This window comes from Saprolegnia diclina (genome assembly GCF_000281045.1).
Source record: "Saprolegnia diclina VS20 unplaced genomic scaffold supercont1.7, whole genome shotgun sequence".
NCBI lineage: Eukaryota > Oomycota > Saprolegniomycetes > Saprolegniales > Saprolegniaceae > Saprolegnia > Saprolegnia diclina.
In genome coordinates this window covers 95,566-119,006 of record NW_008246074.1, presented here as the reverse complement: position 1 = coordinate 119,006, position 23,441 = coordinate 95,566, and the positions used below count along the sequence as shown (strand labels likewise).

The 23,441-nt window shown below is 58.5% G+C and overlaps 11 protein-coding genes across 12 annotated transcripts; 4 read left to right on the top strand and 7 right to left on the bottom strand.

Moving 5' to 3' along the window:
- Positions 1 to 396: 396 nt before the first annotated feature.
- On the bottom strand, positions 397 to 1,051 carry SDRG_02943 (hypothetical protein). The gene is made up of 3 exons (XM_008608553.1): positions 850 to 1,051; positions 659 to 808; positions 397 to 611 (listed from the first exon to the last, which is right to left on the bottom strand). The coding sequence occupies exons 1-3, from the start codon at positions 1,016 to 1,018 to the stop codon at positions 481 to 483; spliced, it is 450 nt and encodes a 149-aa protein (XP_008606775.1). The 5' UTR covers positions 1,019 to 1,051; the 3' UTR covers positions 397 to 480.
- A 49-nt stretch (positions 1,052 to 1,100) lies between these two features.
- Positions 1,101 to 1,986, bottom strand: SDRG_02942 (hypothetical protein). Its single transcript, XM_008608552.1, has one exon. It carries the CDS (start codon positions 1,910 to 1,912, stop codon positions 1,283 to 1,285), a length of 630 nt encoding a protein of 209 aa, XP_008606774.1. The 5' UTR covers positions 1,913 to 1,986; the 3' UTR covers positions 1,101 to 1,282.
- A 950-nt stretch (positions 1,987 to 2,936) lies between these two features.
- Positions 2,937 to 4,691, bottom strand: SDRG_02941 (hypothetical protein; the record flags this gene model as incomplete). Its single annotated transcript, XM_008608551.1, has 1 exon — positions 2,937 to 4,691. One exon carries the CDS (start codon positions 4,689 to 4,691, stop codon positions 2,985 to 2,987), a length of 1,707 nt encoding a protein of 568 aa, XP_008606773.1. The 3' UTR covers positions 2,937 to 2,984.
- Positions 4,692 to 5,109: 418 nt separating this feature from the next.
- On the top strand, positions 5,110 to 6,138 carry SDRG_02940 (hypothetical protein; the record flags this gene model as incomplete). Its single annotated transcript, XM_008608550.1, has 1 exon — positions 5,110 to 6,138. The coding sequence occupies one exon, from the start codon at positions 5,110 to 5,112 to the stop codon at positions 6,136 to 6,138; it is 1,029 nt and encodes a 342-aa protein (XP_008606772.1).
- Positions 6,139 to 6,354: 216 nt separating this feature from the next.
- Positions 6,355 to 8,057, bottom strand: SDRG_02939 (hypothetical protein). Its single transcript, XM_008608549.1, has 2 exons — positions 7,488 to 8,057; positions 6,355 to 7,437 (listed from the first exon to the last, which is right to left on the bottom strand). Exons 1-2 carry the CDS (start codon positions 7,999 to 8,001, stop codon positions 6,413 to 6,415), a joined length of 1,539 nt encoding a protein of 512 aa, XP_008606771.1. The 5' UTR covers positions 8,002 to 8,057; the 3' UTR covers positions 6,355 to 6,412.
- A 475-nt stretch (positions 8,058 to 8,532) lies between these two features.
- Positions 8,533 to 12,867, bottom strand: SDRG_02938 (the record flags this gene model as incomplete). 2 transcript variants are annotated; one of them, XM_008608548.1, is made up of 17 exons in its annotated part: positions 8,533 to 8,787; positions 8,840 to 9,027; positions 9,068 to 9,332; positions 9,382 to 9,865; positions 9,917 to 10,562; positions 10,617 to 10,914; positions 10,958 to 11,002; positions 11,050 to 11,437; positions 11,486 to 11,610; positions 11,660 to 11,840; positions 11,891 to 11,987; positions 12,037 to 12,227; positions 12,273 to 12,404; positions 12,453 to 12,512; positions 12,558 to 12,605; positions 12,660 to 12,723; positions 12,765 to 12,867. In XM_008608548.1, 16 exons carry the CDS (start codon positions 12,865 to 12,867, stop codon positions 9,023 to 9,025), a joined length of 3,132 nt encoding a protein of 1,043 aa, XP_008606770.1. In that variant the 3' UTR covers positions 8,533 to 8,787; positions 8,840 to 9,022. The 2 variants fall into 2 exon arrangements, with proteins under 2 accessions (XP_008606770.1, XP_008606769.1); XM_008608547.1 differs by having other exon boundaries at positions 8,840 to 9,022.
- A 111-nt stretch (positions 12,868 to 12,978) lies between these two features.
- Positions 12,979 to 14,269, bottom strand: SDRG_02937 (S-adenosylmethionine synthase). Its single transcript, XM_008608546.1, has one exon. It carries the CDS (start codon positions 14,193 to 14,195, stop codon positions 13,032 to 13,034), a length of 1,164 nt encoding a protein of 387 aa, XP_008606768.1. The 5' UTR covers positions 14,196 to 14,269; the 3' UTR covers positions 12,979 to 13,031.
- Positions 14,270 to 15,078: 809 nt separating this feature from the next.
- On the bottom strand, positions 15,079 to 16,628 carry SDRG_02936 (hypothetical protein). Its single transcript, XM_008608545.1, has 6 exons — positions 16,193 to 16,628; positions 15,954 to 16,138; positions 15,844 to 15,893; positions 15,653 to 15,799; positions 15,484 to 15,609; positions 15,079 to 15,430 (listed from the first exon to the last, which is right to left on the bottom strand). Exons 1-6 carry the CDS (start codon positions 16,558 to 16,560, stop codon positions 15,248 to 15,250), a joined length of 1,059 nt encoding a protein of 352 aa, XP_008606767.1. The 5' UTR covers positions 16,561 to 16,628; the 3' UTR covers positions 15,079 to 15,247.
- A 41-nt stretch (positions 16,629 to 16,669) lies between these two features.
- Positions 16,670 to 17,847, top strand: SDRG_02935 (hypothetical protein). The gene has a single exon (XM_008608544.1). It carries the CDS (start codon positions 16,934 to 16,936, stop codon positions 17,810 to 17,812), a length of 879 nt encoding a protein of 292 aa, XP_008606766.1. The 5' UTR covers positions 16,670 to 16,933; the 3' UTR covers positions 17,813 to 17,847.
- A 626-nt stretch (positions 17,848 to 18,473) lies between these two features.
- SDRG_02934 (hypothetical protein) lies at positions 18,474 to 21,235 on the top strand. Its single transcript, XM_008608543.1, has one exon. It carries the CDS (start codon positions 18,479 to 18,481, stop codon positions 21,167 to 21,169), a length of 2,691 nt encoding a protein of 896 aa, XP_008606765.1. The 5' UTR covers positions 18,474 to 18,478; the 3' UTR covers positions 21,170 to 21,235.
- A 977-nt stretch (positions 21,236 to 22,212) lies between these two features.
- SDRG_02933 (hypothetical protein) lies at positions 22,213 to 23,419 on the top strand. Its single transcript, XM_008608542.1, has 2 exons — positions 22,213 to 22,636; positions 22,689 to 23,419. Exons 1-2 carry the CDS (start codon positions 22,221 to 22,223, stop codon positions 23,266 to 23,268), a joined length of 996 nt encoding a protein of 331 aa, XP_008606764.1. The 5' UTR covers positions 22,213 to 22,220; the 3' UTR covers positions 23,269 to 23,419.
- Positions 23,420 to 23,441: the final 22 nt, after the last annotated feature.

Below are 23,441 nucleotides of genomic sequence, written 5' to 3'. Positions count from 1 at the left end.
AACACATCGTGTCGCGCTGCTAGTACAGTGTTGGCAGCTGAGTTCGCCAGCCTTGACCTCGTTTCTCAACCGAGTGCTCAACAAGACAGCCCAACAACATTTTAGAATCGGGTGTCGACCGTTCGGGTACGAGTCGTCGGCATGAGGACGATCAAGACCTTAAATGGACTACTCGCATCGAGGTATTGGAAAGGCCCAGCACCAATCAGATACACTATGTGCCGAGGTCGTAGTAGTGGTTTGAGCTGCAACATTGGCGCGACGGGAACAACGAATTTCTGCGCGATACATTGTGTGGTTGAGCTCTTTGTCCAACCAACGAGCGCCGAGATATCTCGCTGCGAGCTTGCTGTCCACGATCTCGCTCTCCGCTTCCCCCGTTTCTGGAGGCTGAGTTGTAGGCGTCACGAAGAAACATATCAAAGTTGTCGTTATTACACGACGTCCACTGAAGTACCACAGACAACTTGGACAGGTTGACTACGGTGGGCACGGGACCGGGACGCTGCTGACACCGCGGATCGCGCCCGCCACGGCGTAGTCCTGGAAGACAGCAAACGCCTTGCGCGAAATCTCCAAGTCGAAAAAGTTGTCGATCGCGACGTCGACATCTGCACCACAGACTTTCGTTATCAAATCGCAAAGCAGTTGACAGTACCGGTGACTTGCACCGTGACGTTGGCCGTGTTGGTCCAGAGATGAATGCAGTGTCCGCACGCGTTGCTAGTGTCGTTCGCTGACCGGAAGGCGTATGCGGTGAGGCCCTGGCGCACAAGCTCCGAGTCGGCGCGAGGGCACGCCGAGTTGGCTACAAACTAGATCAAACTCATCCATATGTAGTGCTATTACCATGCGAGCGATCGGCCCACTCGATCGAAATGGACATGTGCGCCAGCTCCTGCGCCGCGACAAGCGCAGCCGACGAGAGAGCAAGGGCAAGGAACGAGCGAAGCATGATGCAAATGGTGGCGAGTTGAGTTGTGGGCGCTGCCGTCGCACGGTTCTGCCGGCCCGCCATCTCGAGTCGTATATTTAGATAGAGAGGCAAGACACATGCAAATAGAAAGGACGGCTGCTGTGCAAGTCGAAATAGCCACCAATTAGAGATCGATCGAGGTTAAACCCCAAGTTTATTTCAAAACGGATGTGTTGGTGTCCGCATTCATCGACCCATCGATCGAGCTAGCTAGCTACGTAGCTGGCTAGCGACAAGGGGGAATACCCTTGCTAGCGATTTCCGACAAATCCAATGCGTGGATGAGTTATAAGATCGTATTCGAGATTATACGGAAGAGGGTGGCACGGCGGCCGGCGCATCTTTTTGGATGCCCTGGAGTTGCACTGTTGGCACAAGGACAGCGGTGCCATGACTCGCCACCGCAAACTTGATGTTTGAGACGTCGGCGTCGGCGGCGGTCGCAGCGGCAAAGTACGAGTTCGAATGGTTGGGCGTCCACCCGAGACGTTGGCGAATCTGCTGGCCATGGCGTTTGTAAACAAAGATGCCGACAGCGACCACACACAGGACAAATACGATCGGAACGATTGTGTTCCACACCGAGCTGCTTTCGTCGTCGTCGTCGTCATCGCCCCAACCATGATCGTCGTGATGGTGGCGGTAGCGCGGGCGAAGAATCGTATCCGGACACGTGATCAAAGCGATGTCGCTGCCCGAGAGGCCGTTCACAGTGCAGTTCAAGTTGCGGTAGAGCGTGAGGAGGTTCTGGCACGCCGCTGTCGCGCACACATCCCACGCACCAAAGTTCGAGCTGTTGGTCGACGTCGTCATGTTGAAGCTCGAGCAGCCCGAGGCGCTGGCGTTGATCGCGGTCAAGTCGGCGTCGACGCATTCCGATGCCATGCTCGTCGCTGCAATCGCGAGGCAGAGAAGAAGCGTGCGCAGGAACGCCATGGTGTCTTGCTCGGCAAATGTCAAACTGCGACGAAGCCAAGTGTTGGCCCTCGGACCTGCTGGCCATCTCTCTGGCCTCAATCGAAGTTCGAATCTGAATTCCTGCGCTTGGACGCTGCCAGCTCATGCCACCCGAATTTCGAACACGATTGACAACGTTCTGACTAAGAGCACGCAACAAATAGGGGGCACCGCAAAAGATCATGCCCGTGTGGAAGCCGGCAGTCGTTTGTGCCATAGACATTTGATACAGCGCACCATAACCTAGCATCTTCGTCTCGTTGAACTCCACAGAGCATTCGTATGAGCCATTTGGTAGGTAAGGACGTGGCTTCATTGCGTTTGTTTAGCCTCGCTATTTGATTTGGGAAAAGATCCGCTGGACCATGCCACTGGACAGCCAGTTTCAAGATTTGGCATGTCGGTGGCTGCCCACCTTATTCTTTCATACACCCTCTGTGACTGGCAGTCGTGACTGGCAAACGCTATGAGCCGATTGCTAGACAGTGACATTGCACAGCCTATCGGAAGGTACCTACTGTCTGCCAGTTGCTGGACACGGCCAAAACAAATATGGAATGGGCTCTGTGGCGGACTGACGACGGGGCGTAGGACACATATGTCGCGCCCCGGAACGCACACGAGGAAGCGACTCCGATTCTCGGGCAAATAGATCGACGGTTCTCACGAGGAAGGAACAAATCACCAAGCGCACAGCTCAAGCGCACGTTTTGCCAGCAGTGGATACCTTTTCTATCTTTGTCATGATGGCGTGGCAGCACAGAATCTGTTTTCGTTGAAATGCGGTAGTCAAAATGAGTCTATACGTCTATACGCCAGAGCGCGTTGCCCATTTCGAATATCGTGGTGCGAATCAGTGTCACACGAGATGTCCCCGCGGCGACAATGCGACGGGATGGCGATCTTTTGTCCTAAGAATCCAAGAAGGTGCGGCGCACACCGCCACCCGTGGACACGCTCTTTCTCGTAAAAGGGTTACCTCAGGAATGATGGACAAACCCAATCTGCGAGTAAATAGCATTACGATCCGTCGTCGTCGTCGTTAGAAGCTCTATGCGTGGTGGGGTGCAATCGTGAGGTACGCGTCGTGGCCGAGCACCGTAGCGCCCGCTCCATCCCACTTTCGAAACGACCGGAGCTCCGTGAGATCCTCGAGACCTTCGGTGCGTCGCCCTTGGACAACGCCGAGAACGTACATCGCCGTCAAAAGCACCACAAGACTACCAACGGCGACGAGGAGCGCCGAGTTGGCAACAACCCGCAGCACGTACACGTCTCGTCCAGCGTAGTACACGGGCGACACGGCCGCCAGCGCCGACTGAGTCCCGCCCACCGATATCCAGTGCGCGCCTTGCATGGTCCCTTCCAGCGTCACGGCGAGGCCGAGCAATTGTGCGAGGCTCTCGATACCTGGCGTGCAGTTGCCACACTGCAATTGTAGGAGGAACCACCCGCAGTAGACAGGCGCACCGAGGACCATGCCCCCCGACGTGACGACGTCATTGTACGTCAGTTCATACTTGTCCGAATCTTTGGTGGCAGCAGATTTTGGCGCGCTTCCGAGGTTGGAGATTGCCGTTTGGTTTTCGATCGACAAAACATGGACGTCGGTTGCGTTGATATGGATGCGAAGAAACCCCGTGACTACGGTGCCCGGGCAGTCGTACCCGAGGAGGGCAGCGACCGGTGTCGTTGGCAGCGCGTACGTTGCGTTCACAGTTCGAATCGCCCCAAAGAGCAGCTCGTTGGCTGCATTCGGCACCGATGTCGAGACGTCAAGACCAATGTTGTCGGGTGTCGTGATGCCGCTGAGATAGATCAGACTTGCGTTGGCCGTGCCCGAGCTGTTGTAGAGCATCTGCGGTGGCCACGGCTCGCCCATGGCTGCTGCAAACCACGACGGGTAGCTCGACGGATCGGTTTTGTTCAGTCGTGCCGGCGTTGCCGCATCTTCTAAGTGGACAAGGCCACACCGGTGCGAGACGAGAAGCGCCGGCGTCAGAAACTCGAGTGCTTGCCGACTCGACCCATTGGCGACCGTGCCGTCGATGACCCTTTGGACGCCCGGGTGCACGTAAATGCCAGTGAAAGCATCGCTTTGAAGGACGAGCGATGGCGCGACGGTCAGTGTGCGGTTGCCATGGCGCGGTGTCCACGTTCGGTTCCTGTTGGCGACGGCAAAGACACCGGCCGCCGCTAACTCGACCATGGAGCTCGAGATGGACGACACCATGTTGCTGCTCTGGATCGATTTGTGCAAAGTCATTGAGAGGTTGAAATCGACGCCCAACTCGGGGTCGTAAGAGAGCATGTGGTCGCGCACAAAGGAGTCGGAGCCGTCGCTCTTCATCTCGCTTGCGACGACGACCGAGCTCACCAAGAGCGGCACGGCGAGGTCAGCGAGTTGTGACAGGAGACCCATGGCCACGGCTGCGACGATGGCACCTGGCAGTTGCCGTCGACCCTCGTAAAGCGTGAGTAGTTGCTCGCTGCTGCTGCCGTGCAGCGCCACGACAAGCGCGGTCCGGTGCGCCTTGGTGTCGTCGGTGCGGCCAAGGTACTTGATGTAGCACTGCAAGGTAATGGCCACCGCGAGCTTGGAAACAAGGATCCAGCCGATCGCAATGAGCTTGGTGTACATGGTCGTGACGGTGGCTTCGGTGACATACTCACTGATGGGCAGTGAGACGGCGAGGGGGCTCAGTGCATCGAGCGCGGCGTGGCCGAGATATGATGTGTACTGAACCGCGCTGTCCATGAACGATACCAATGTGACTATGACGATCGAGGTGCGTCATCGGATCTGCTTGGTCGTATGGTAGTTGGCGTCTGGACTGCAGTGACGGCGCCTCTATCTCCGTACAAACAGAACAACTACTGTGGTTTACAAAGTGTGTCCTTCTACTGATCCAAAGGAAGAGGTGCGAGAAGGTGCGGGGGAGACGAGCGAACGGTGCGCTTTCAAGTCTTCGATACAATTTCACGCAAGTTAATGGTTGAGTGTACGAGTTGACATTTTTGCATCTCGCCACCGAGCTCCCGGTGATCGCAACAACGTCTCGTCGCGTTTCTGGTTGTTCCAGTCGGAGTCGACAATCAACGGACGGTATCCGGGACACTGTCGTCCGAGCAGCCTTGAGCGCCTCCACTCTTGCACAATATCACTTTCCACGACGATGACGGAGCATTGGTTTCTTGTCTTCTTGCTCACGCTCCAAATGTCGTGGGTTGATGCGGTGTGCTACAGCTCGGTGGTCTGCCGCAACGATACGTCGCCAACCCGCATGTGCAGCACGTACGGTCCGAAGGCCGCCGTGTTTGACCCGACCAACAGCACGCGCTACGGCTCACAGTGCGAGTGCCTCTACGCCAAGTGCTTGGACCGCAATGTGCAATGCTACGCAGCGCCGATCGACGGCCAGTGCCCGGTCGTCGCTCTGGAGCAGCTCAACGCCGTTGGCGTCGACGCCGTGCGCCCGGTCTGCGGCTCGAATGGTGTCACGTACAACAGCTACTTTCACCTCAAGGTCGCCCGGCGCCTCGATGCCCGAATCCAGTTTGTCGCGTCGTTTGCGTGTCCGACGCCCTGCGCTGGTGACGACTGCCCGCGCTCGTACAATGCGAGCCAGCCAACGTACGAAGCGTGTGCCCGCAGCGTCCGCCCATGCAACGCAACGCGGGCCAAGATCTGCGCGACCGACGGCGTGACGAGCCCCGTTTTTTTTCAAAACGAGTGCTACCTCGCGTTCGGGCAGTGCCTCAACCCCAGCCTACAGTCGACGCCGGGCAACCCGCGCTGCCCCAAGTCCCTAAATACCTACTCGGCTTCCGTGGTACCGACCGTGGTTGACGATCAAAGTGGTGCGACGGCCGGCATTGGGAATGGCTCAACCAATGGCAGCGGCAGTTCTGTCACGAGCGGCAGTGGGTTTAATGTCTCGACCTTTGGCAACTTTTCCGAGGGCAGTGGTCACACCAATCCCCCCGAGAGCGGTGGCTACACCTATTCTCCCGAGGATTCCGCGCTAGAGTTCCAAAATATTGTGTTCTACGTCGGTGAGAGTCTCCGAACCGACTCGGCGAGCGAAGATGCCCCCAAGCAGCCAATCACGACGCCACCGCCCGTTGCCATGAGCGCGGGTCGACGCACCGCCGTCATCATTGTCGTACTCTTTGGTTGCATCGTCTACAGTACAGTCCTGTAGTTTTGAGCCCAAACGCCGTGTTTAGATCTTTTATAGCTTGATGAAATGTACTAGTATCGATTTATCAAGCTACATTGTTAACTCGAGTGCCTCAGTAGTCGTCGAGTATATACCGAAACCAATGCCATCCACTCCTAGACCGTCGAGAAACCTCTGCGTCCACCCGTCTATCGACTTGCTCGTCTAGCTCCCACTCGCTGCTCGATGGGCTTTCCAGTCAACCTCAAATATGTTATAGGAACTGCACCTTCTATTTCAAAAGCTCCGATCTGTCTTAGGCGACGGCGGCCACTTTGTTTGCATCGGGGAGCGACCGCAGCACCTTGGCGACGAGGCGGTCCATGTCCTCGACCGTGAGCTGCGGGTGGCAGAGCGCAAGGCGAAGGACAACGCCGTGGTCCGCCGTGACCGTATGGACCATATGGATGCCCTCGACGTTGTTGAGGTGCTCCATGACCGCCATGTTGGTCGCATCGTCGGCGTCCTTGACGCGGAAGCAGACAAGGCCAAAGATATCTCGGATCACGTGGATGCGCTCGTGCTTGCGGAGCTCGTCGGCGAGGTACGTCGCCAGTTGCAAATGGCGGCGCAGTCCGTCGCGGAAGCCTTCAAGCCCCATGCTCTGGATCGTGCAGTACGCCTTGAGGCCGCGGAACGGCCGGCCGAGGCCGAGCTGGTAGTCCTTGAGGTCAAACACGTTGTTGTCGGCCGTGTGCTTGTTTTCGAGGTACGCGCCGGTCGCATTAAGGGCTTGGACAACATGCTCCTTTTGGCGGAAGAAGAAGAAGCTCGAGTTGAACATGAGGTGGAACCATTTCGAGCCGTTCATGAGCAGCGAGTCGCAGACGTGCATGCCGCCGAGCGTCGACCGCATCTCGGGCAAGAGCGCGACGACGCCGGCGTACGCTGCATCCATGTTGAGCCACATGTCGTTCTCCGATGCGATCTTAGCCATCGCCTCAATGTCGTCGACGGCGCAGACACCGGTCGCACCATAGTTGCCGGACACGAAGAACGGCGCGAGGCCGTTCGCCGAGTCATCGGCGATCGTCGCCGCGAGCACGTCGAGGTCCATGGCGTAGTTGCCAGTCGACGGATCCAGCACGGACGGAATCTTGCGCAAATGCTTGACACCGAGGACCTTGCTCGCCTTCTCGACACAGAAATGCGACTGGTCGCTGTAGTAGCTCACGAGCGAGTCGAGCGAGAGCCCCGGGTTGGCCGCGAGCTTGCGCGTGCGGGCGCTTACCTGCGCGACGATCATGCCCTCGGTCGCGCTCGGCTGCATGATGCCACCGCCTACGCCATACACGTCATGAATATCATCCTTCAGAACGCTAGAGCCGTACCCGAGCCGCGCCACGACATGGCCTCGGGCAACCCAAACGCTTCGCGGAGCCAGTCCATGACGTGGAGCTCCATCTCGGTCGCGGCCGGCGAGCAGATCCAGTTGAAGCCCGGCTGGTTCATGGCGTTGGCCATGAGCTCGCCGAGCATCGCCGACGGCGCGGCTTGCGCGGGAAAGTACGCCATAAAGTCGGGGTGCTGCCAATGCGTCATGTTGGGCACGACGACCTTCTCGACGTCGGCCAGAATCTGCGACCACTCGACGGGCGTCTCGGACGGGTGCGACGGCAGCGCACGACGCACATCCCCCGGCTCGCACGACGGCAGCACGGGCAGCTCGCGCGCTGCGAGCCGCTTGTTGTAGTCGACAATAAAGTCGATGGTTTGGTGCGCCTTGGCCCGGAATGCGTCCCAGTCATAGTCGGCGGGGGCCGGCGGCAGACTGGTGGCAGCATGGCTGCTCGCACGCGTCAGGCAGGAAGGGCGGGTGAGGCGGCGGGCGGTCGAGCTCAGCATCGCAGGTCGGGGAATGATCGGCCCGATCGCCAGGCCACAATGATAGCAATCCGCAAGCGTATCCGGAAAAAGGCAACTTCAACTTTGACAACCATTTGCGTTCAGTATGCATGGCGACCAAGTGCAAGTGGCGTCAGTGCTCGACGACGCTTCGGCTCATACCGGTCCCGACAACAAGCAGCGCTAGAATACCTCCTTCTGAGGCTCCGATACCCTACGCATACCATGGCTGTCGGAAATGTGGAGCTCCAGCATTGAGGACGACGTGGGAGCATGGGTCCTTAGAGTGTGCCCCTACGAATCTGTGGTCGGTGGCGCCAGAATCTGAACCTATCCATGGGTCAATAATAAAGACCCATGACCTATCGCCAGCGCAGCTCGCAGCCACCAGCTGCGCAACAAAGGGCCACTCTTCGTGGCAAAGCACCCAGCCCGCGGTCTGCCCAACCTCGTGGAGCGTGGTGAGCCAGTGTCAAGGGTCGATGCGCAGCTTATAGGCCCTTTGCAGTGTCTACGCCGAAACCAACTGATGGTGTCTCGAATGACCTCGTTGACTATACATGCTAGTCTTGCTACGACGCATGGTGGGTGTCATTAATGGGCCAAGAAATGGTACAAGCGTTGCTGCGAGAGAGATGTGCTACGTGCGGAGGCTGCGGGAGGTCGCGCGCTGTTCGTCTTGGCCCTGAAACCACTCGTAAAAGTCGCGCCACGCAATAAACCCCGTGAGCTTGGTGTCGAGGCGGCGGCAAATGGCTTCGAGAGTGGTCGGTGCCACCTGCAAACCTAGGCATCGCTCGTCATGACGCGCTTTCCTGCGCTGTATGGTTCGACCCACCCACACTGCGAATGACGTGGCCGAGCTCTGTGCGCTTGAGCAGATTTGGATCGTCCGAGTAGAGATGGGACTGCGCACTGAAGGCGTCCCACGCTTCTTTGCGCCGCGTCATGTGCACGTACTGCTCCTGCACCGCGCACGAGAGCCGGTGGTTGAGCTTGGAGGTCGGCGTCGCAAACCGTGCTACCCTCGTATCCTGCGACTTCGCTCAGAGTAGGCAGGTCGTACCTTTGTAGAGCTCGCGCTGCGTGTCGCTCAGCGTCCGCTTGTACTTGGCGAGCACGACATAGCTTGGTGTCGCAGCGTCGTGGATCTCGGGCGGACGCACCTCGGGTGGCAAGAGTTCACCCGCCAGCTTCTTGCACGTCGCTTCGTTTGCCAGCGGTAGCTCGAGCGGCGTGGTCGACACCGCTTTGGTTGGCGATAAGAACGACATGCGCGTAAATCGAGGCGTCTCGTGCGTCTCGGTCGCTGGCTGCGTCGGTGGCGGTCCCTACCATCCACCCTTTGTACAGATTGCATCACGCGGAACAGCAGCGTACCGCGTACTTTCCAACGACTGCTTTCTCGTCTGCTCGCATCGCACGCCATAGCTTCTTGGCGTGCACCTTCTTGGCCGCCAGCTCGGCGCTTTGGAGGTCCGACATGATGTTGCCAAAGGCCGTGGACCGGTCTCGGATGAGCCGCGCCGACTGACACCGTGGGCGACGTGGCGTGCGCGTCGGTGACGACAGGCGAGGCGGCGGTGACCGTGGTCGCGTCGGCTCCTTTGGTCGGTGCGGCTCGCTGCGTTGCGGTCGCGCCGATGCAGGTCGCTTGGGATGTGCCGTATTGCTGTTGTTGTTGTCGCCAGACGACTCTTGTCGCTGGAGCTGGGCGACCACGCGGGCTTGTCGCAATGCGTGGCGTCGGTGCGCTTGCTGTTGCTGCAGTCGCTTCTTGGCTTCGATCGCGTCCCGTAGTGCTTGTGCTTTGGTTTCCTTGGCGGCCATGGCTGCAGCGATCTTGGCTTGCTCTCGCTGCAACCTACAAGCACACGACGTTTCGACCAACTCCATGACCATCTCCGTGTCGTACTTGACTTTATTCCGCTGGACAGTCCGGCGCTTGGCGTCGGCCCGCTCCATCTTCTCAACATGTAGTGCCGATGCTATCGCGTCCAAGTCCTGCCCACGCGCGCTGAGCACAGCGTTCAGATGGGGCTGTAAACTAGCATTCGGATCATGCGTTGGCGGCGAGGACGATGGAGACGGTGGCGGGTCGCGCTGCGCGCGCATAAAGTCGCGCAGCTCCGACTCGAGCGCGTGCGCTTGCTGCGTCACATACGTTTGAATCGTGTCCACATTCGAGACGTGGCGGAGGTACGTGGCGCGCGGGTGGGTGCGGGCGCGGTGCGACTGCGTGGCTTGGAGGCTACATACAGCCGCCTTTGCGCGTGCAATCGCCGATGAGACGCGCTCGTCGGTGGTTTGCGACGTGAGGCGGCTCGTGACGCGGTGCGCCGTAGCTTGTTTCAACGTTTTGCGCGGCTGAAAGGTCGGTGACGGCAAGAGACACTGCCGCAGCGCTGTGAGCAAGCACAGAAAACCCAGTGGCCGCAGCGCGACGCCATGGAGCTTCTCTAGCGCGCCGCAGATGCGGAAGTCCGACACAAGGACCGAGTGCCGCTCGATCGCGTCGATAAGCTCGACGTTCCAGACCCACGTCGTGGGCCGCAGCAAGGCTACACCAGCCAAAAGAGCATCATCAACCATACCAACAGCGCAAACGCTCGTACGATTCAAGTCGGGCAAGAGCGAGCGGAACACGCCGACGAGCTCGGCGACCCACGCCGCGTCAAACAAGGCTCCGAGCGCGTCGAGGTGCAAGCGCATGCTCAGATACGAAAAGAGATCGCGCCATCCGACTATCGCCACGTCATCGAGAGCTGCGACGACGCCCATGACGCCCATGTCCATATCGTCCACAAGGTGCTGCACGAGTGGCGAGGCGGCGAGTTTGTCGCGTACGACGAACCGGTTCACGGGCGGCGACAGCGTCCCGAGGAGCATCTGCGCTTCTTGGAGCACGCTTATCTACATAGCAATCAAGCTTCGTGACGAGGTCGCGTCGAGGTACGGCGTTGGGCGGGGAGACGACAAACAGCTTGGCCATCGTATCCACCTCGGAGAAACCGAATTAGGAAAAGGCTGAGGTTATTGTCGACGCACCTCGGACTTGGTCAAGGCCGTGGGGGGGACACACGCAGGGTCCCGTCCAAGGACAAACCCAATAAGGTGTGTGTCGGGATCAGGGACGGTTGAGACGTCATGACCAAAGCCACCGATCGCGTCGATATCGTCATCGTCGTTCTCGGCTGATTTTGGGCAATGGGCGCTGAACCAGACCATGGGAAGACGCCGTTCGGGTGCGTCGTAGCACGAGTGCAAGCGAGCGAGGAGCGGCCGCATGCGGTCTCGCACAAAGGCAGTGAGGTAGTGGAGGAACCCGTCTTGGGTCGGACTGGCGCGCTGGAGGCGGCACTGAGCTTCATAGTGGCGCTGGAAATGGCTCGGGATCGAAAAGATACGCAGACAGAGCACCGAGAGCCCGTTGTACCTACGCCACGCCTCTCGGTACAGCTTCGCAACGATACACGAGGTGTACTGGAGCAAAAGGGACTGATTCCGCTGGGACTCGTGGGCCAACGCACAGAGAAATCGCGCGGCAGCGAGGCGCAACCCGCGGTCCGGCGACTGCATGTCTTGAAAGCACGTGGCAAGTCGTTGGTGCTAGTACATATACAATGGATCTATCGACTAGAAAAAGGCAGCGTACTACCTCGGCCAAGTGCAGTGCGATCGTAGTCTGCCATGCGTCTTTGGCGCACAGACAGTGCTCGATCAAGCTGGCGTATTGCAGCAGCTTCTTGCGCACGTCCGTCGTCGTCATATCCAAGCCGGCAAGCGGGTTGCGCGACAGCAACGGCGGGCTCTCGCATCGACGCGCAAGCACCGAGGGGCTACGCACATCACCTTGCTACAACATTTCGACAAGTGAAATAGGACGTACGCCGCTACTGTTGTGAAGGCAAAGACGCTGGTGCGCTCCATATACTCGATCGTGTCGAGGTCGACGTCGAGGTACACTAGACTGCCCCGCGCCAAATCTACATACATGGTTGAGCATCAGCTACTTGACACCAGGCATGGACAGACCTCGGTCGACGTGCAAGAGCGGGAGGGAGACGTCGATTATAACGCCGGTCTCGGTGCACCCGTCCTTTGTGAACCGGACGCGCCACCACTGCAGCTGGTGTGGCACTGGACTATGTGGCGACGGAAGCGCATCTGTCGCTGCGACCGGAACGGACGCATCGTCGTCATCCGCAAACGAGTACGCCTCGCTCCTAGATGTGGTATTCGCGCTGTGACAGCCGGTAGTAGCGGTGTACGCTGCGAGGCTGGGTGTCGGGTCGTTGTTTCCGCTCGTATCGTCGTCGTCGGTTGCTGAGAGCATGGCAATGGCAGCTACAGCGAGGTCATCATCCGGAAGGTCCATCTCGATGGCATCATCGCGTAGTCGACTAGCCCATGAGCCGTAAGACCATACATCGTTGCTATCGTCGTCGTACGAGGAAGAGGGGCGGCTCAGGTCGTCGTTGGACGCAGCGTCGTTGTCCGACTCGGCCGCCCTGCAACGACCACAATAAGAAGAGAGGAGTTCTTAGTGTGCTTACAGTTCGCTGCTTGCGAGATCGCGTTCGTCGTCCATTGTATCGTCATCGCTAGTACGTCCGCCATAAATAAAGACCGAGCACCGAATGGGCAGGGGTATATACGCATCGCACGAAGCCAGAAGCTCAATCTGGTCACCAGGCTCGTACTCGCCTTCGTCGCCGTCGTCTACACCCGTGGTCGCATCATCGCGTGCCAAGATTCGGTACCAAAGAGAACGTGGATGCTGCCATCGTCAATGGCCGTGATCTCGCCCTCGAACCATGCGTCCTCGGACGCCCAGAAGACGCGGACGCGGGCGCCGACGTCCATAGCCGCCTGTCTGCGCCGTGTAACCGAAACTGCACTTTCGGCTCCACGGCTGTGTTATACCATTGTTTAACTTGTGGCATGGCGTGTTATACGCGAGGTGCAAGATATGGATGAGTTTAATGGACAAAACGTGGATATATTTTTATTTTTCACTGCGAAGCGATTTAGAGCTTGAGCTCCTTGATCGTCTCCCACGTGAAGTCCTCGTGGTCGCGGCCAAAGTGGCCATAAGCGGCCGTCTTCTGCATGACCGGGCGCTTAAGCTTGAGGTCGCGCTGGATGCAACCGGGGCGGAGGTCGAAGTTCTTGTTGACAATCTCGACAAGGTCGTCGTCGGTCACGCCCTCCTTGACCGTGCCGTACGAGTCAATGTGGATCGAGAGCGGGTGCGAGACACCAATGGCGTAAGAGAGCTGCACGATGACGCGCTTGCAGAGGCCGTGGTGGACGAGGTTCTTGGCGACCCAGCGGGCAGCGTAGGCGGCCGAGCGATCGACCTTGGTCGAGTCCTTGCCCGAGAAGGCACCACCGCCGTGGGCGCCCCAGCCGCCGTACGTGTCGATGATGATCTTGCGGCCCGTGAGGCCGGCATCACCGTGGGGACCGCCAATGACGAAGCGCCCCGACGGGTTCAAGTGGTACACGGTCTTGTCGTCAAGGAACTGCTCCGGGATGACCGGCGTGATGACGTGCGTCATGAGGTCGGCGGCGATCTGCTCGTTCGAGACCTCGGGGCTGTGCTGCGTCGAGATGACGACAGTGTGGACGCGCTGCGGGATCATGCGGCCGTTCTCCTGCTTGTACTCGATCGTGACCTGCGTCTTGCCGTCCGGGCGCACCCAGTCGAGCGTGCCGTTCTTGCGCACTTCGGTGAGGCGGGCGCCGAGCTGCGTGGCGAGGACGTGCGTCAAGGGCATAAGCTCGGGCGTCTCGTCCGTGGCGTAGCCGAACATGATACCCTGGTCACCAGCGCCAATGTCTTCGTCCTTGGCACCGTCAACGGCGGCGCCAATCTCGGGCGACTGCTGCTCAATGGCAACGATGACGTTGCACGACTTGTAGTCGAGGCCCTTGGCCGGGTCGTCGTAGCCGATGGCCTTGATGGCCTCGCGGATGACCGCCTCGTAGTTGATCGTGGCGCGCGTCGTGATCTCGCCAAAGATCATGACCATGCCCGTCTTGGCGCACGTCTCGCAAGCGACGCGCGAGTTGGGGTCCTGGGCGACGCACGCATCAAGGACAGCGTCCGAGATCTGATCGCAGAGCTTGTCGGGGTGGCCTTCGTTGACCGACTCGGACGTGAAGAGGAACGTGCGTTCAGCGACCATGTTGTGAGGTTGAGTTGCGCTGGAAGAAGCGAATTCGAAAATGAACTTGGCGGATCGCTACGATTTTGGCCAAGTGTTTTCCGTCTTGACGTTTGTATGCAATTAGAAACGCCGAGTGCTTCGTGATCTCTCTTGATGTTTGTATACCACGCAAAAAGTCGACTCGGCGGGTTTCTGGCATCTCATTGGTGGAAATCCGCAATAGGGTTGCGGCTGCAGAAGCGTATGGCACGCGGTTCAACGCCGTGGCTTATCCGGCATTGCATACAAACCGCAAGCTTCCTATTGGTATCCGGATAACCGACCACGCGTGTGATTGGTCGAACGCCAAAGAAAATCCTCGGGAAGTCGTCACTTGGCCAGAGTATACAAGCGAACGCGCGCCATATGACCAACCATTTCTTGGTTCGACTTTTTGGCCACAGACACTCATCTCCGAGGATCCCAGATGGCAGCATGATGAAGACGGACGAAGGACATCTTGGAGTTTGTATGTTCTCCGAGTGGCATGCGCAATCCCAGCATCCGTCGTCGGCGGAAGATCGGCAAATTTCGAATTGTTGAAGGGCGCGTGGCAAGGCGTGGCGGCCTCTGAGTGGCTCCCGCGCCGATTTGACACGCTTCAAGTCAAACCCAGGATTTCGAAGTTGGGATCTTGGTTAAAGTACCCTTTTCGTCGAACGTGCTGTGGTCGCCATGGAAGCACGGAACCGAGTAGCCGACGGCGGCGAGAGAAGGGTCCGCCACCGCACCAAGCCGCGCCGCCCTTGGTGCCGTTCGACCGACGCGTCTGTCGCATGCTCTGGTCGATTGTGTATGTGGCATCCTGGGCTTCTGGTTTTACCGTTTGATACGATGCAACCTGCGCTGAAAACCGGGGAGATGGGGTTCCCCACGTCCCACGACAGCGCTAGTGGAGGGATTCCGCGGATTTACGGCCAGCGCGGGCTGCTACGCTGTGCCATTGTGTCTCTATTACCGTGCATTTACCGTGCGGACGCGATTTCACGGTAGATTTGAAAGCAGGTGGCAACGACCGTGCCTGCATCAGTTTACTGCACTTGGTCGTCGATATTCCGGCCGTAGAGCGCCAAATGAACCTCCTCCGGCGTCAAGAGGCCGGCTTGTGGGAGCTGTGCCGGGTCGCGGTGCCGAGGAAGCCCGACAAGAATGTCATTCTTGGGCGTCGCATCGAATGGGTGCATGATGTACATGGCCGCAGAGTACCCGCAGTTCTAGACATGGTCTGGTTGGGAAATGTGCTACCAGCAGTGTACGGTCGTCAGACCTGAATCGCGCGCAGATTGCGGTCGGTCTCGAGCACACTCTTGCACCGCCGTCGATTGATGTTGGCTGCGTTCACCGCCACCGTGCTATGGCCGTTGTGGCCAAAGTCGGCGGCCTTGGCCAAAATCTAGTACGCGGAATAAGGGAATTTCCCCGACAGGCTTAGATACCTCGTACTCGGTGCGCGTCACGGCTGTCTGAAGGGACTTGGACCGAGGATACTCCAGTAGCGAGTGCTTGATCTTGCCCACGCAGCAGGGCGCGAGCACGTACGCCGCGTCCGCCTTGAGACACTTGTCGAGGACCATGTCCGTAGCCTAACCAAGGTTGGCGACCGCAAACCTCGTTGAAAAGGTACTACCTCGCCGCACGCATGGAGGGCAATGCCGACATCAAAAGGCGCGTCGTACTCTACCGCACCGTAGTCGATCTTCGTCATCTTCCTGGTCATCTCGAGATCATAGAACGTACCTTCGACGCGACCGCAAAAGATGCTCACGTTGGAGAGAGAGGCGAGCGCAATGCGTTCGCTCGCAATGTCGAGCGACGGCTGCTTCATGTCCAGAAGCACAAAGTGGCAGTTGGGGAATTGACACGCGAGCGGCAGCGCCACGTAGCCCGAGCCGGCGCAAAACTCGACCACGACGTCGCCGTCCCTAGCGTTTATATCGAGAGAGGTATGGACGATCGCTCATGGCAAGAAATTGTACCGCACGATGGACTGCAGAAAGATGGCGAGGTTCTCGACTTGGTGGCGCTTGTTCTGAATGCGTTGCAGTGGCAAGTGCCCGTCTTTGGGATGAATGCCGGATGGCAACTCGGTCCACGGAATCGTCGCCGTTGTTTTGTCCAGGATCGGGTTGCGGTAGTAGCGCGCATGGAGGTTCTCGTCCGCGGCCTCGACCTGCGCCAAGACCTCTTCGAACCAACTGGCCTCTTGCGCGGTCGAGATGCCCCGCTCGAGGCGCCGCTTCTGCTTCTTGGACGTGGGCACTGGCGCTGGAGTTGATGACGCAGCCAGCGCTTCGCCTTCGTCGATCCACGTGCCCCACGTCATGCTTGGCAGGACCCCGTTCATGGCGCTCCTGTGGTAATACTCCAAACAAACGCGCCCAATCACACACGGCGGTACGTGATTCCCGTGCGTTGATTGGACCGCTGTCAACGGGCAATTCCCTAGTTGCGTGACAGCGCATGGCAGAGCTGCCAAGCGCAGAAGCCGCGTGCACCACGTTGCCACGTCGAACGGCCCGCGTGGACCGGCAAGTGTCGAGCAAGGACGACGACCATAGTAGGCGGCTCGCTGTCGACGTTGTTGGCTGGCTGCGGGCATTGGGCTGCGAGACAAATCTGGTTCCAAGGCGCCCCTACCAGACATAGTTTCCACATGTGGGCACTCGTCGAAGCGAGATATCCAGATCGAACGCGATGCACTGGATCGCCGCCGCCCGATGCGTACCTCAGCGCACTTTGGATCGATGCGCGAGACGGTTGTCAGCGGCACCTTGCCGCGCCCGGGCGTCAACCCGTACGCCAAGGTGCTCTCGCGCGTACGCCGGCGCAGCGACGACGAGCTGCGTCCAAACCACCGCATGCAGCGCTGTGAGAGCGCGCCGCTGCCGCCCGCCTCCTCGACCCTTGGACTGCCGGTCGTGCGCCGCGCCATGTCCGACCCGATTATTCTGTCCCTCGTGCCCCGGCCACTCCCGCCGGCGCCGGGCCGGTCGCTCTGCCCGGGCGATACAATCCACCTCCTCTTCCGATGGTCCAACACCCACATGCAGGTCTCGGGCAGCCTTGTCTACAGTCCACGCGCCAGCTTTTGGTCGGCAGGTCGCGTCGACTGCTTTCCGTTCGACAGTTCGATGCTCGGCGTCGAACACAAACTCAAGCTCCACGCGCTCTCGTCGGCGGTGGGCGTCTGCGACGGCGACGAAGTCGTCTTCACGCGCAGCGACGGCACGTACCTCGCAGTGGGCCGTCACGGGCGCCTCTGCTTTCGCAGGCCCGCGCCTGGACAGCTCGTGTTTCCGACGCATGCGCGGTTTACGATCGCATGCACCGAGGTCGGCGGTGTCTTGGCCACGAACTTTTACCTCCGATCGGTTGTGACGCGTCAGCTGGTCGGGTACGAAGCGCAGCCCAAGCGTCGCGCGGCGTCCCATTTTGTGCGCCCGGTAGGCCGCCTCGTGCTCTACAACGCGCAGTGCGAGCACGCACGGAGTCTGCCGGTGGTCTTTTTCAAGCGCAACCACACGTCGTTGCGCGAGAGCGAATTCATTCATCGCCAAACGACCGGGCTTGCCCGCGTCTCTGAATATTACATTTAAATCGTCAATTCCACTAAATTAGAGCCATTTACCGGTTGACTCATCGTTCGTTGCTGACGGTTGGAATGTGGGAGCCCAATAACGGTATGTTGTTGGCACCGCGCGTGCATGGCAAGTGACGTTGGTGCACCATAACGTTAAGCGTTAGAGCCAGAACCGGCAACTGCTGTGCTTGCTTCTGCGAGCTTGTCGAGAGGACGTTGAAGGTAATGATGCTGGCGTTTATGGTGTATTGAACTGGTATAGGATTGGTGATTGTGGATACGAATTTGAGCCTCGGACCGTCGCGCTGGAGGCGCGTTAAGAACAAAGCGACGCTACGACATACGAGGACCCTCGCCTTCTTCGCTTGTACTACGTAGCCCACACCAGTCGATCATAGTAGAATAGTACTCGTACAATTGTTCAAGACAGTAGAAGGAAAAGCCTAGCATCGAATGCCATCAATGATCGCCACCGTGTGTGTCACTCGAACCTTTACACTATTTATCTTATTTGAGACAACACTATTCCAATGTAATACTATTTCATCGTAATACTATTTATCAAATACTCTATTTGTACATAACATATTAGATGCACATGTCATTATTTGTGGTATTTACATAATTTATGGCGTTGTGCCATAAATATCAAAGATCGACCTCATTCTCGGATTTCCAGCCGATGGAAGAAGACGCGACCGAGCTTGACCCGGTGCTCGACATGCTCGACATATCGGGCTTCGCCTACAGCGCCAACGAGCGCATGAAGTACGTGGACCCGCTCTTCCGCGTCGATGGCATGGACGAGCAGCTCGCATGGCCCGTGCTCGAGTCCCAGCGGACGGGCCTGGAAGCGCTCCTCGCAGTCCCCGACGGCCGCGCGATCTTCGTCCCCGGCGAGCGCATCACATGCAACAGCATGGACTGGACGACAACGACGACGAACGCGATCCTCGCCAGCGTCAACGGCGTCCTCGGGGTCCGCGGGCCCGTCGCGCTGCGCTTGAAGCACATGGCGATCGACGTCCACGGCGACGCAGCGAGCGCCGCGTCGGACAGTACAGATGCAATTGGACGCGTGCTCGTGCTGCTGCCGTCCGTGTACAGCGGCGGTGCTTTGACGTTCAAGACCAAGAACGCCGGGACCCACTGGGCGTTCAACGATTTGACCCACGTCGCAACGCCAGGCTACCTCGCACTCTTCACGTCGGCCGAGATCCTCGTTGCGCCGATCGTCGCAGGCGCCCGGTCCATGCTCGTCTACGACCTCGTTCCCGTCGACGAAGAGGCGAACGTTGCACTTGCCCCGGCCGTGCTCGACCTCGCCGCGTCCTTTCTCCAAGAGCTTGCACTGCTGCCACCAACGTCGACGATCCTCGGGTACGCGCTCGACCATCCGCACACGCCATGGAGCGCCGACGCTCTCTCGTACGCCGAGCGCCGCCTCGTTCATGCTCTTATCACGGCAGGCAGCTACGACGTCGTGCTCGTCCAGTGCAGCGCCACACCCCACGCGACGACGCTCATTGTGGACTCTCTCTCGATTCCTTTCGCCAACGTGCCATCGACGGTGCAGCGCAACCTCGTCGGCAAGCGCATTGGCACGATCGTAAACACACGGGCGATCCTTTTTGAGCCGACCAAGTTTCTCGCGTTCTGGCCCAAGCGCACGCGACCTGCCGTCGTCGGCCTCCCCACGGCCCTCGCGTCGCTGCGCCTCGTTGTCGAGTCGCCCGTGGTCGATAGCGCGGACGACCGCCTCTTCGGCACCTTTAGCCCCAGTGAGCTTGCCTTGGCGGTCGTGCCTTTTTTTGGCGACGACCAATCCCACGAGGCGGACAAGGCGCCGCGTCCCCCGCTGCCGGAGGACAAGAGCCACTTTGAGATCCTCTGCGATGCATTGGCGGCGCTCGGCGACGTGGCAGTGACGTCGCACTTTATCGCAGAGCACCTCACGTTGACAGACACGATGACGATCGAGCGCGTGGCCACGTGGCTTCATGCGACGCTGACGACCGTCGGCTGGGGACCTTTGGTGACCGCGCTGGTGACCATGCTGGCGCGGTGGTGCACTCATCATGCCATGTCATTCGGTCCTGTCTTTCAGCTCGTCGCAAGCTTGGCCGGCGTCGTGGACGACCCCGTGTGCCCTCCACTGGACGTTGCATTTGCCGCAGAGCTCATCAAACCCTGCTGGTCGGCCATCATGGCAGTCTTCAATGCTCCGTCGGACGAATTTTATGACTACGACGACATGAGCTCGATCCTCACGCCGGCAATGCTCCTCGAAGCGTACATTACGTCGGGCGACGGCGACGGTTGGTTCACGAGCAAGCTGCCCGCGACCTTGTGTGCCGAAATTGACGCGTACCGCTTCCCGACCCACTCGATCCAGCGCTGCGTCGAGTATTGGATGACGCTCGAGCCCATCGACACGGTTGCCCCATCTTTGGCCGCCGTCGTCAAGCGCAACCCGCAGCTTTGCATCAACAAGTACCGCGCAGCGCTGACAAATGTGCTTGCTACGATGTCGGACGCCTGGAGCTTCAACAGCGTACGCGGCCTCTCTCTGGCGCTTACTCTGGCGACGCCGTCCGAGACCGTGCTCGATCGGCTCTGGCATACGATTGGCCTACCGTTGCTCCCGGCGCTTTTCTCTGCTTTAGTCACGGGCGGCATTGCGAAAATGCCAGGTCTCTCGACCTTATTTATGCACGCAGCCAACGCCTTTGAACCACGCACGCCCAACGCGATCCATCAGTTGCGCGTATTTTACGAAGAGCACCCTCCGCTGCAGGGCGTGTCCCCCGCTTGTAGCTCGACCTACCTCGTTCTCGATGCCCTCGCGTACTTTCGCGCGTTTGATGCTGCAAAGCGGTCAACGTTTGCCGAGGCTTTCATTGCGGCAACGACGACGACGCCCGAAGCCACCGCTGTCTTCCGCAACCTCGACCTCCAAGGTGGTGCGTCCGACATTCTCCTTGCGAAGGCGGGCCTCGAGCGCATCCCGATCGTCCAGCCGCGTGACGCCAACGATCTCTCGATCGTGGATGTGCTGCACGACTGCGCATGCGAGATGGCCGACACGATCCACGCCTTTTTGGTGTCGCCGACCAGCAAAAAATTGGCTATTGACAAGGCCAGCCTTTGCGAAGCGCTCCGATCGGCCATTGCAAACCACAAGCACGTTCTTGGGCTCAGATTTGTCTGCCAGGGCGACAAATCATGGTCGTACATGCTTCAAAAGAATGTGGCAGGCGTCGCAGCGCTCCGTGCGTCCGAGATCCACGACGTCGAGATGCGCGCGCGGCTCGAGGCGTTTGCAGTGGGACCCGATCGCCCACTCAAACGGCGTAGCCCATCGTCTCCGTGAAATAGCGTCTCCATCCACGTTTGGAACCAAGCATTATCTATCAAGTATATTAGTTTTGACTTTGTATCTATGTTTTGCGTGCCACTGCAATGTCCAATGACCAAACTACGAGCGAAGGCAGGCGCCTCGTGGCTCACGACTCGAAGATGACTCATGTCGTATTGACTTAGGGTACTTTGATGCTAGCGTTCTCTTGTCTACAATATGACACACGGGCTTGAAGCGCGGGAGACGCACCGAGCCTTCTGTTGCACTGCGCTTCGGTACAGTAGCATGTCTCCAGGAGTTAGCTTGGAGTTATCATGAATGAGCACATTTCTGTACTGCTAGCGTGTCCGCAGCTCGTGATTACATAGTTCTGACGGGCGCCCCTGCGATGCCACTGCACAAGCTTGGGCATGAGGAAGAAACCAATGGGTTACCGGTATCTCAACGCTGGGACGTGGTGTTGTATGATGGGGCTAGGGTAGGGCTAGGTAAGACGTAGGGTTGTAATTTGGGCATCTACTGGGATTGCGACAATTTGCGTGAAGTTGCACGCGGACTGATGAACTTATCGCTTTGTACAGTAGCATATTTTAGAGCTTTCAAAAAGAGTTTATTGTGTTTGGCATTGTGGTCGATGGAATGTCGACGCTAGTGCTCCACCGACGAAGCCATCGATCGCTGGACACTGAATCCCCCTGTCGCGCATTAGCTTGATTAGATAGTCTTTTCGTCGACACGCAGAGTCCACATGTAGTGCAATCAACCGCCGTTGCATTTCATTGCTCAGCGATCATGCCTGTACTAGTACATGTAGTACCTGCATGTACCTCGTCCACAGAACCTTTGACGTTGACCTGGTCTCGACATGTCGCATATTCCGACATGAATTTGTGCTTGAAGTAAGCACATTGGTCTTTAGACGTCGAAGAACGTTCGTTGACTTCACAGTTGCTGGTCGAGACGTCCTCGGAATTTCGAAAATCGAGGGCGGTTTGTAACCATATGAAATAGCCCCAGCCCTACTCGCGCCCGCGGTGGACTTTCCCACACAATCCATTCGACCATGTTGTCCCCACACAGCGCGATGACCAAGAACGCAAGCTGCGGCGTGGCTGCAGGCCGCGCCGACGACTACGACATGAGTCTTCACATCGCGTCGGTCTTTATCATCCTCGGCTTGTCGGCGCTCGGGGCGGCGACGCCTGTGGCCACCAAGCACGTTACTATTTTGCGCCACTTTGTCACGGTGATGCCCTTCATCAGCGCGTTTGGCGTCGGCGTTGTGCTGGCGACGGCACTCGTGCACATCTTGCCGCCGGCCAACGACGCGCTCAACGATCCATGCCTCGATCTCTCGTTCCCTGGACTTGCGAATGTCATTGCGGTCGCCGCCGTGCTTGTGAGCCAGTGGTTTCAAACCGAGCTCGTCGCTCGGTTCAATCCAATGCGTGTCGACAACAAAGCTTGTGATTTGGCTACGTACGGCTCTATGGATCTTTGAATGTGGCATCTCAAATAGCACGTTACGTAGGATCGAAGACGGGGTGACCACCACCGCGTCACCGCTGCATCAAGTGACACCCTTTCATTGCCACGAGCCAGTGCCAAAGCTCAATGCAGAGGACCCGACGAGTCGGAAGATTTCTGTTTTGATCTTTGAGCTTGGTGTCGTGATCCACTCGGTCATCATTGGCCTCAACCTCGGTGTCGCTTCTGGCACAACGTTCACGACGCTCCTTACGGCCATTTGCTTTCACCAGTTCTTTGAAGGTGTTGCGGTCGGGTCCTCGGCGCTTGTTGCGTTTGAAGAGCTCAAGACCACGCTCTGGACTGTACTTGGCTTTGCAGTAGCGACGCCGCTCGGTATTGTGCTCGGTATTGGTGTCTCGACGACGTACGCGGCGTCCTCGTCGACTGCGCTGTGGGTGCAAGGCTGCATGAATGCAGTGGCAGCCGGCATTTTGATTTACACTGGCATCGTCGAACTCCTCGCCAACCAGTACACCAACAACCCGACATTCCTCGCCCAGTCGGGCAAAACGCGAGCTTTGACGTACGCGTTTCTCGGATGTGGCGCCGCCGCCATGTCGACAATAATGTACTGGACGTAAAATCGTCGCACCCACAGACCTCGACATACCATTGAAGGACGAGGAAGGAGTGCGCGAGCGTCTCCAATTGTAAATTGACCAACTCTGTAATACGTTCTACATGACACCTTTCATTCTATCTAACTGTATCAAGAGACTTCCTCCATTTTGATTTCTCTTCTTTCGTTCCCGAT

Bases quoted from the DNA above. Each gene is read 5' to 3' on its own strand.
- SDRG_02933 (XM_008608542.1), top strand. From the start codon at position 22,221: ATGTTGTCCCCACACAGCGCGATGACCAAGAACGCAAGCTGCGGCGTG. The intron at 22,637-22,688 runs GTACGGCTCTAT...CACGTTACGTAG, and splicing joins AAAGCTTGTGATTTGGCTAC to GATCGAAGACGGGGTGACCA.
- SDRG_02935 (XM_008608544.1), top strand. From the start codon at position 16,934: ATGCGTACCTCAGCGCACTTTGGATCGATGCGCGAGACGGTTGTCAGC.
- SDRG_02936 (XM_008608545.1), bottom strand. From the start codon at position 16,560: ATGAACGGGGTCCTGCCAAGCATGACGTGGGGCACGTGGATCGACGAA. The intron at 15,894-15,953 runs GTACGTTCTATG...ACGGTGCGGTAG, and splicing joins CTTTTGCGGTCGCGTCGAAG to AGTACGACGCGCCTTTTGAT. The intron at 15,800-15,843 runs GTAGTACCTTTT...AACCTTGGTTAG, and splicing joins CCCTCCATGCGTGCGGCGAG to GCTACGGACATGGTCCTCGA.
- SDRG_02943 (XM_008608553.1), bottom strand. From the start codon at position 1,018: ATGGCGGGCCGGCAGAACCGTGCGACGGCAGCGCCCACAACTCAACTC. The intron at 809-849 runs GTAATAGCACTA...TCTAGTTTGTAG, and splicing joins GTGGGCCGATCGCTCGCATG to CCAACTCGGCGTGCCCTCGC. The intron at 612-658 runs GTACTGTCAACT...TCTGTGGTGCAG, and splicing joins CGTCACGGTGCAAGTCACCG to ATGTCGACGTCGCGATCGAC.
- SDRG_02939 (XM_008608549.1), bottom strand. From the start codon at position 8,001: ATGCTGAGCTCGACCGCCCGCCGCCTCACCCGCCCTTCCTGCCTGACG. The intron at 7,438-7,487 runs GTACGGCTCTAG...TGTATGGCGTAG, and splicing joins CATGTCGTGGCGCGGCTCGG to GCGGTGGCATCATGCAGCCG.
- SDRG_02934 (XM_008608543.1), top strand. From the start codon at position 18,479: ATGGAAGAAGACGCGACCGAGCTTGACCCGGTGCTCGACATGCTCGAC.
- SDRG_02942 (XM_008608552.1), bottom strand. From the start codon at position 1,912: ATGGCGTTCCTGCGCACGCTTCTTCTCTGCCTCGCGATTGCAGCGACG.
- SDRG_02937 (XM_008608546.1), bottom strand. From the start codon at position 14,195: ATGGTCGCTGAACGCACGTTCCTCTTCACGTCCGAGTCGGTCAACGAA.